Source organism: Coffea arabica, chromosome 4e (assembly GCF_036785885.1).
Source record: "Coffea arabica cultivar ET-39 chromosome 4e, Coffea Arabica ET-39 HiFi, whole genome shotgun sequence".
In the NCBI taxonomy this organism is placed as follows: domain Eukaryota; kingdom Viridiplantae; phylum Streptophyta; class Magnoliopsida; order Gentianales; family Rubiaceae; genus Coffea; species Coffea arabica.
In genome coordinates, this window is record NC_092317.1 from 12,648,153 (window position 1) to 12,657,670 (window position 9,518).

The 9,518-nt window shown below is 33.3% G+C and overlaps 1 protein-coding gene across 1 annotated transcript; it reads left to right on the forward strand.

Moving 5' to 3' along the window:
• Positions 1-7,751: 7,751 nt before the first annotated feature.
• LOC113707946 (uncharacterized) lies at positions 7,752-9,024 on the forward strand. The gene has a single exon (XM_027230355.2). It carries the CDS (start codon positions 7,876-7,878, stop codon positions 8,923-8,925), a length of 1,050 nt encoding a protein of 349 aa, XP_027086156.1. The 5' UTR covers positions 7,752-7,875; the 3' UTR covers positions 8,926-9,024.
• The last annotated feature ends 494 nt before the right edge of the window (positions 9,025-9,518 follow it).

Genomic DNA, 9,518 nt, shown 5'->3' on the forward strand with positions numbered 1-9,518 from the left:
CTATACCAATAGTATGCATGATTGCATGTATGAGTGTGCCCTCACACATTTGAAAGATCTACTTTCATATTATGATGGCCACCAGCTGCGTTTTGATCAGCTTGCCCATCACAAGGAAAACACAACAATATTTGTAAATTTTGGGCCTCCGTGGAGAACAGGCAATTGTACCTAGATATGTATGGTTTAACACCATAAGTATAGATATTATAATAACAAATATAGATATTAAAAGAATCATATGTATAAGCACTACTAATTCTACCATTATTGAAAATTGTATTACGTAGTCAATACATCAATCAAATTTCATATCAACTCTCTGCAAACCATTAATTACATCTTATAATCACACTGCAAATTTCAGAGAGTTCCACCCCACAAATCTTGGGGTTACTAACCCGCCTGTAAGTGTCCGTACCATAGGACTTAAGATGTGTACGATGGTTCTACTTACTATTGAATTCAAGTTATTACGTACAAAATGTGTATGTACAAATGAAATAAAAAAGATGATTAGAAATTGTGTCAAAGAGTCTCTATCCAAACAGATTCTCACTTTTTGAGTGTATTTAAACGAAGTAAATTTACCAAACCCTATGTCTATATATGTAGCGACTTATAGATGAAGCCGAAACAATTCTAGTGCACCCTTTCGAAACAGTTGTCTTCACTGGCTATTATACAGACTATATAGAATATCAATTTGTTTTTTCCTTTTGGACAGAACATATAGGTATATTAGTTTAAAATAAGAAGGTAAAGATCCGCCTGCGAAGTGAAACTTTTTTAAATAATGGATTGCGACCCAATATTTGTTTTTCCTTCTACTATTTCTTCATTTTGTCCTAGGGGAAACTGGGGAGGGGGAATGTGGTTGGAAATACACTATTGCATTAATCTAATGGCTTTGCTTCACCTGAAAGGACAAAAGAAAGGTACACTTATGGACCTAACGCTTAATTTACACATGTTCTGTTGCTTTCATAGATGAGTTTCAAAGGAATTTCAAATTTAATTTTAAGATTGGGTCCTTGAAAGCCATTTGATTTTGTGAAAATCGCAGGAAAGTGACATATGCTGATATGTACCTATGCTAGGATGCATTCACATTCTTGTGGAACAATAACACCATAGATTTTTTTTCACCCTCCTACCCCTCTATTTACCATTTTGATCTCCAACTGTCAGATACAGAATTTGAATTCTGAATGTGATAATAGGTTGAAAAATAATATTAAATGTTTATTACCAACAATAAGAAAGAAAAAATTATTACTAACTATTGTCCTTGCATTCAATAGACAAGTTATACATTATACCATTGGAAGAGAATTAATAACTACGGGTGCATCATATTAATTGCATGAAACTAAATCTACTAAGACTTCAAATATAGCTTTAATGAAAATGGGCAGAAACATAGCTTTGCAATTCCTTTTATGGTTTTCCTAGGTGGCAAACGCACTCTTTGCAAGGATATACGAACTCCTTAATGAAAATAATAGGGCAGAAAAACATATGGATAAAAGTTAACTGAAAAAGATAAAAAGATTTTTGACAAGGCAGAGTAGACCAATTATTGAAAAGAGTCATAGTTCCAAGTCGGAGCAGTGGAAAATATGCTCCATATCTAATCTTAAGTTGTTCATTAACTAAGCGTATATATATACTGGATATATACTTGAAAAAATATGCAAAATCACAAAGCTTTATTAAGCTCAACGAGCTCCAAACCATATAATGCTCGACCAATTTAGCTTGTCTTGTACTTAAATAGTTTTAGCTAACTCAAACTCGATCAAAATCAAATTAATTCAGCTTTTAATTGAATCAAGCCTCAACCTACTTGCAAGTGGCTCGGTCATTGGAGTGGTAAAAGCTTATTGGGTAGGTTAGAAATATCTTGGGCTTCATATAGAATGCAAAGAAAAAGATTTCAGTTGTTTGACTATTCAAAAAAGAAAAAAAAAAAGTTGTCTAAGAGTTTTCAATGATAAAAGAAAAGATTGGAAAAAAAATGAAAATGTTGGAAGTTCATAAAGTGATCTCCAAATGTGAATAAAAATGGAAAGCAAGGCAAAAAATATTCCCTAGTCAGTAAAAATTCTTTTAATGTCATTTTTGCTCATCAAATTAAGGGAAAAGAAAGTATATAAATTTGAGGTTAATCTTGTAAAGCAGTGCACTAAAAGTATTTTTCTCCCCTTCTCCTGAAACTCCCAAACAGCACCAAAAAGAAAAATAAAAAAGACCTATCCTCTTTTTTGCCTAACTTAATCTTTCCATTAATTTTTACTCCTAAACTCACTTCACCTATTATTAGGGATAAGCAATTTTGCAAGTAGCATACTGGGTGAGATAATTATTTTCATTACAAGCAATATTGTACTAGAACCTATATAGGGATAATTACATCCACTTCCATTGTGCTTTGGCCAAACTACCATCACATCTCCTGAGTTTTGGAAAATTATAACGATCCCTTTTCACTTAACAGATCTTAATGGAGTTAAAATTTTGCTTGCATTGACAAACATACCTTCTTTTAAAAATAAGATAGCTACTTTAACCAAAAAAAAAAAGAAAGAAAGAAAGAAAACTGGTGCATGATTTAAAAAACTTAAAAAAAAGAAAGAGAAAACAAATCAAAAACAAGAGTCTGAAACCAAAAGATTGAATCAAAAGCTTCCGACCATGGTAACTCATCCTTCCCATGATAGACAAGTTCCCCTAGTGCCATGTCCACACCCATCTTTTACTCTTCCCCATTCTCTCAACCCAAAGATTTGTCAATTCTAATTTCTTTTGTTTCTCATTATCCTTAATATTCCTCCAAGCAAAGCCCAACACCCTTTTGCCTCCCTTTTCTGAATTCCTAACCCATCACACTACATAACACTTGTTTTTTTTTTTGTCTTTTTCTATTCATTTTATGATGAATTCGAGTTTGGTTTTTTGATTCATTGGAGAAGGAAGAGGAGATGAAGAGCCTGGTAACGAGAAAGAAGAGGATGAGATAAGTTTGGTGCATTTTTTTCTTATTTGTTGGATCTTTTGCAACTTTGTCGGGTGTTCTCAAAGGCATTGCCAATTTTTATTTATTTTTGGACCCACTTTTTTTTTTTTTTGTTTCTTTTAGTTTTATTCTTTGTTTTCTTTTCAAGCTTTAATTAATGACTGCCGTGGAAAGAGGGGTATTTTTGAAAGATTGAGTTCGATTTTGACAACTCATAGAGTGGTGGGCTGGGGCATTTTGTTACGTGACTTTATGGCTCAAGGGGCTAACTGTTATTTTTCAGAGTTCTGGGGGAATGTTGATAGTTTGGCCAAAGCACAAGAGAGGTGGATGTAATTAATCCACTTATATATAAAAGTAATTGTTGAATCAAAAAATGATAACAATGATAAGGGCTTTTCAATTATATGCCCTAACAAGGGCACAGGGTGAAATATGAAACTTTTAGTTTTTTTATGAAAAGTGTTCAAATTTATTATTTGAATGTGTAAACAATTTTAGGAGTGTAGATAAGATCAAACATTTATGATAAACCCAATTTCTTTTGTTGTATTCCTTTTTTTTTTTTGCCAAAATAGAAAAAGCATATTTTGCAAGAAACCCCTATTTCAAGGACCAACCTTGGGAGAGGGGCCAGAGGGCAAAAGGAGGGAGGGGGGGCGAGCTTTGGATACTCGTATTTTTAAACTTCTTTGTATTTTAAGTTATTTGCCCTCCCCGCCCAAAAAAATTTTTTTGAACCAATATTATGCTGATCCAAAAGTTTATGTGCATATGCATTTCGCTCTTTCAAACTAAAATTTCTGATTTCGTCCCTGCCCTATCTACATAAAAAAAATTCTCAAATTTTATTACTTGACAAAACCTATATTAGAGTATTTAAAAAATTTTAAATTCTTTTACCTTTAATGGTAAATAAAATTATCAGTGGGACTGCGGGAGAGAGAGGAGAAGAACGAATCTTGGTGGGAGAAATAACTGATGAAAAATTTTAATTTTTTTTTTTTGCCATAGTGGGAATACTCATTAATTCATGGGACACGTGTCAGCTAAAGAATTAATAGGTGTGTAATGGAAAGTTCTGTAACAGAAAACACATTCCCTGACAATAAGTATACGAGAAATTGAATCTAAAGGCCGTTGCAGCATGTTGACTCTTAAAATTTTTGAGATTACCAACTTCGTAACGGATTCTAGATTGAATTGGGAGAAAAAAAATCAACGTCATGCCGACTGCATTCCATATATACACGGAATAGTTCCATCTGATCATATATATGTGATCCCATCGAACCATCCGTATGTGTGTGTATGTATGTATGTATATATATATATATATTATAGGATAAATTACATATAATTTTCCTGTGGTTACATCTATTATCACGTGAACTTCCTGATATTTCAAAATATTTACTTCACCTCTTATGATTTTATAGAAAGTAAAAATTTATTAAAAAAATAACTATGTAACGTTGTTAATTGAAATATTGATAATACTTTTATTTAAATGTTAAATTAATCAACAACTTAACCACTTTGTATAAAAATATAGGAAAGTTACATTAATAAATACAAAAATTACAAGGGGTAAAGTAAATATAAATTATAAGGAGGCTACATGGATATTAAGATTTTATTACATGATTTTTAAAGTGCATTTAATAGAAATATCATAACTGATTGTGCATTCCATCCATTTTCCACTTTACATAAAACTACAGGGGGATCATGGGCTATTTTAAAACTTTAGGGGGGCATCTGACATTTTATAAAATTTCAAGGGGGCAATAAGTAATTAATCCTTTTTTAAGTATATATATTATAATTTTTAAATTATTTTTTAAGACATCTCACTTACAATCCCTTTTATATATATATATATATATATATATATAGGTTTTATATATATAATGCGTAAATGAAATGAAAGCTGCACCAAGCCACATGATTCCAAACTCTTGGGGTAGTACCAGAAAACACAAAGTCCAATCCTTTTGTTTTTATATTACAAGACAAGAACTTGAATACAATTCCCACTAGCGGTCAAATGTAGAAGAGTACAAAACAACGACCTAAACAACAAACAAACAAACATCTAAATCAGCTAAACAACTCCAATTTTTTTAATTACTCAACCCGAAATATGATTGGCGGCAAATTGATTCTTCAAGCTACTGGTTTGTGACAATTGAACGGCTCAGAATGGAGGAAAAAAAACTCGAAAATCCGTGGCCATGATGAATAAGGGAAATTCTACACTACCGTTGGTTTAATCTATTATCTAATTAACCAGTTATAGTATCAAAACAACTCGTGTAAAATCTCCGTCTATTCACTTTTGTTCAACTGGAAAATACAACCTTTTACTACTATCATCCAATGGTGTGGTATAAATAACTATCAGTTATCTATGTGATTTCTGCATGAATGGTTATATGAGTGATGGGTATCTATACCTATACTTCTATACTATATGGTATATAATTTGATATGTTCTAGAAAGTTTCAATAATTTGACATTTGTTATTTTTGGAGGTTTTTTGAATTATTTATTCTTTAATAGGTTGTAGCCAATGCTTATCTATTACTAGTTTACTTGAAATGTCCAAATACGGTACGAAAAAGTTTGGTTAAATTATAAATATCCAAAAGCCTGTCTAAGTAAAATTTTTTACTCTAATGTTTTCTATAGGTAATAAAAACTTTAGTTAAACTAATTTATCAATAAACCTCTCTAAGTAAAAATTTTTACTATAATGTTTTCTTTAGTTGCAAAATGACAAATAGCGGATATTTTTGTCATTTGCCAAATATTTTTGTACATAAGATGATGGTTATAAATGTAAATAAATGTTTTAACAAACTGATAGGTATTAATATCTTACTACTTTATAAAGATAATGTGGCATTTTTTTCCCGTTAACTATGTTATACAAATAAAAATTTTTACTCATTGTCTTATTATAAAAAAGTATCAAAAAAGTTTTTCCCTTATCTTTGCAAATTACACAGAATTTTGCCAAATTTTAACTAGTTCCAAATTTAGCAAACAAATAATAATCACAAAATTGCATGTGATTGCAAAGATTTTAGAGAGTTTTCTATAACAATAACAATTTTAAATGCTTTATTTAAAAATTTTAATTGTACTTAACTATTTTGTAGTTCCCGTCCATAGCACGGGACATAAAGCTAGTATAAGGTAAGCTAAACATCTGTTACCCACTACTAGTAGTGGGAATTTAGTTCTGGGAGGTTTTATTAGGCCATTGAATGGGACTGTGTAATTTCCTTGGTGGGGAGGATAGTAAGTTAATGGCAATTATTGAAAGTTTTTTTTTTCTGGTTCAAATAGAAACTTTTACAAAGGGGAAATAGCTAAAAAGAGGATTTTAGAGTCAAATAAAAAATCTCATAATCACCTGAGAAATAATTAAACTCATAAATTTGAGAACACGTGTGTCGTGTGCGCGCGCTTTTATTATTACTAGTTTTATTTTTAGGGTTAAAGGGAAAGTATAAAAAGTGACAACAAATGTTTACGCCAAACCCTCTTCTCACTTTATATACATATATATATAGAGTATAAATCGATGTCAATGAAATTATATTGAGGAGTTGAATAAAAATTACATTTAACTTTATAAAGGTGAAATAGAAATAATTAAATCTTAAAGGGTGTAGCTGATAATAAAGTGAAATTTTTGGAGTGCAGAATGACCATCAATCCATCAAAAAGAGAATGATGCCTATTAATTTGCCTTGATGAAAACGAAAAAGAAAAATATCTCTCTTTCTAGAACGAAACAGAAAACGTCGTTCCCAAGTGTGTAAGCCAACAAGCAGACACGTGTGAACCAACGTTATTATACCTAAGCGGCAAAGCCCTTTCCTTACGTATGAACCAAGCAAAGAACTACTGTTCACACAAATCTCAACAACATCGAACAACAAACTCTACCCTACACCTTCACTTACCCAATCATTACCTCCCCAAAGCGCGTAAGTTTCTTCCCCTCTTCTCCGGTATTTCTCAGCTTTTATTTTGAAAAGAACTAATCCCACTATCCTCCCCTAAAGGTTTAGTCAATTTTCATTTTACAATTCTACCCGTCGAGATATATAATTTTTCACAATAATTTATAGGAAATACATCATTTGAGCATGCTTTTATACAACTTACATGGGAGGTACGAGAAGCATGTAAGAGGCCAAAACAATAACCATTTGGAAAAATTAAAGTTAACAACAGTCGCAGTTATTCCAGAAACATGGATAATTTATCATCTATATGCACTTTCAAGCAAGACCTCATTACCAGCAACAATTAATTTGCATTACGACGAGCTTTTATTAACAACTGATGTATATATTGAGAAAGTACTTTATAAACTGTTTATCAACAAAAGACATACTTGCATTACATACTTAGTGGTAATACGAAATACTAGCCAGTGGCATTACATGAAAATTCATAAACTACATTGATTTTTATTATCATTTGTCAACCGAAATGGATTTCTTGAATATGAGAACAATTAGCAACTTTAAAATGTAAAACGTGTACGTAAAAGTTTTTGGTAAGAAGTATAATTGACAAAAACATGAGGGGCACATTAAACTACAAAATTAGATTAGTCCTTTTCAAGAAAGAAAGAAACCAGCAGTTTTTTACTTTTTTTATGATCAGATTTCCTCAACCACTCATCATCATCCTCTCCTATTTGGTCTCCTATTTAGTCTCCAAATATTGCTTTTCCAGTTTCATTCCTTCATTTCTAAAACCCAACACCCCTTCTTCTCTCCCTCTCAAATTCTGAACAGTTTTCCGCAGAGCCAAAAAAGAAAAAAAAATGCTGCCCAGCCCAGTTATCTCACTTTCTCCAGCTCCCAGTTTCACTAGCTACTCTTCTAGCCGACTTGCAGAAATCGCTGCTCGAGTCGTGGAAGAATTCCGCGCCGAAAACCATGATTATGGTGGCGATGGCGAAGATTATGATGGTGCTGATTCATTTCTTACAGATTATGAGGAAAGTTTATGCGAAAATGGGTTCCACTTTCGCGATAAACTTATGATTGACGAGGGAAAAAGTACTGATAAGAATGGTGGCGAAGATGAGGAGGACAAGGATGATGATGATGAGGAGGATGAAGAAGAATTTGAGTTTGCTGTTGTTGGCCGGGATTTCATTTCGTCCCCGACTCCGGCGGATGAAATTTTCTATAACGGACAAATCCGGCCTTGTTTTCCGCTTTTTAATCAGGATTTGTTGTTAGACGGCGCTGAGGACGAGAAAGAGGCGGTGGGTTTTACTCATCAGAAGCCTCCTAAGGAAGTTCTGCGGCCTCCGGCAACGGCGGCAAGGAGGTTGCCGTTGAGGAAGCTTTTTATAGAAGACAGAGACCCTCCGTCGTCGTGTTCATCCTCGGAAGCTGACGAGCTCGACGGAGTTCAGCCTGATAGTTACTGCGTGTGGAACCCGAAAATGGCAACGGCAGCGGCCACGGAGGAGGAAGGGAGGTGCAAGAAGAGTAGTTCCACCGGTTCGTGCTCGTCTAAGCGGTGGAGGCTTCGGAACCTTCTTCATCGGAGCAATAGCGACGGGAAGGACAGTTTCGTCTTTTTATCTCACTCAGAAAGTAGAAACGCCAGGAAAAGAGAGGGAAATATGGAGAAAATTGAAAAGTTGTCAGGGGTTGCACCGGAAATTCCTAAGTCGGCTGCGGGAAAAGTTGCACCGGAAATTCCTAAGGCGGCGGCGGGAAAAGTTGCGCCGGCGACTGCGGTGTATGTGAAGAACGACGGTGAACGGCGGCGGATGTCGTTTTTGCCGTACCGGCAAGATTTGGTGGGGTTTTTCTCAAATGTGAATGGCCTGAGTCGGAATTTACATCCTTTCTGAACGGAATCGGAGTTTTGTGCGTGTTAATTTAGGTGATTAGTGGTGTGATTAGTGTGTGTGTAAATATCTGGATATAAATTTTTTTCCATTTCTATTTAATTTTGCAATTTATTAAAATTCTTGAATTTCTATCCCCCAAAAAAAAAAAAATCTTGAATTATTCAACAAGTTGGTTACCCCAATAGGCCATTTTGGCCTACAATTAAGCTCTTTCTTTTTTGCTCTGTTTTCCCTTTCATCATTTCTGGAATCTACAATCCCATTTTCTATGCCAAGTTATTTATTTTCTGACTAATTATAATTTCACTCGTGACAATAATATTATAATGCGTGACCTACTTGTAATTGCGAAAAAAATAAGACGTGGAATAAAAATAAAAATAAAAATAACAATGTGAAGTCGGATGGTGAAATTGGAAGTTAAATTGTAATCTAACATTGAAGATTTATTTTAATTTGAATTTCTCTTCTTAAAACTAAAATTAGATTCTCAATAATTTGCTTTTCAGTATATTTGATAGCCAACTTTGAGCACCAAATTTTGGGTTTTTCTTTTTTCTTGTTTTCCAGTTTGGTTATTTTGTAGGGATATT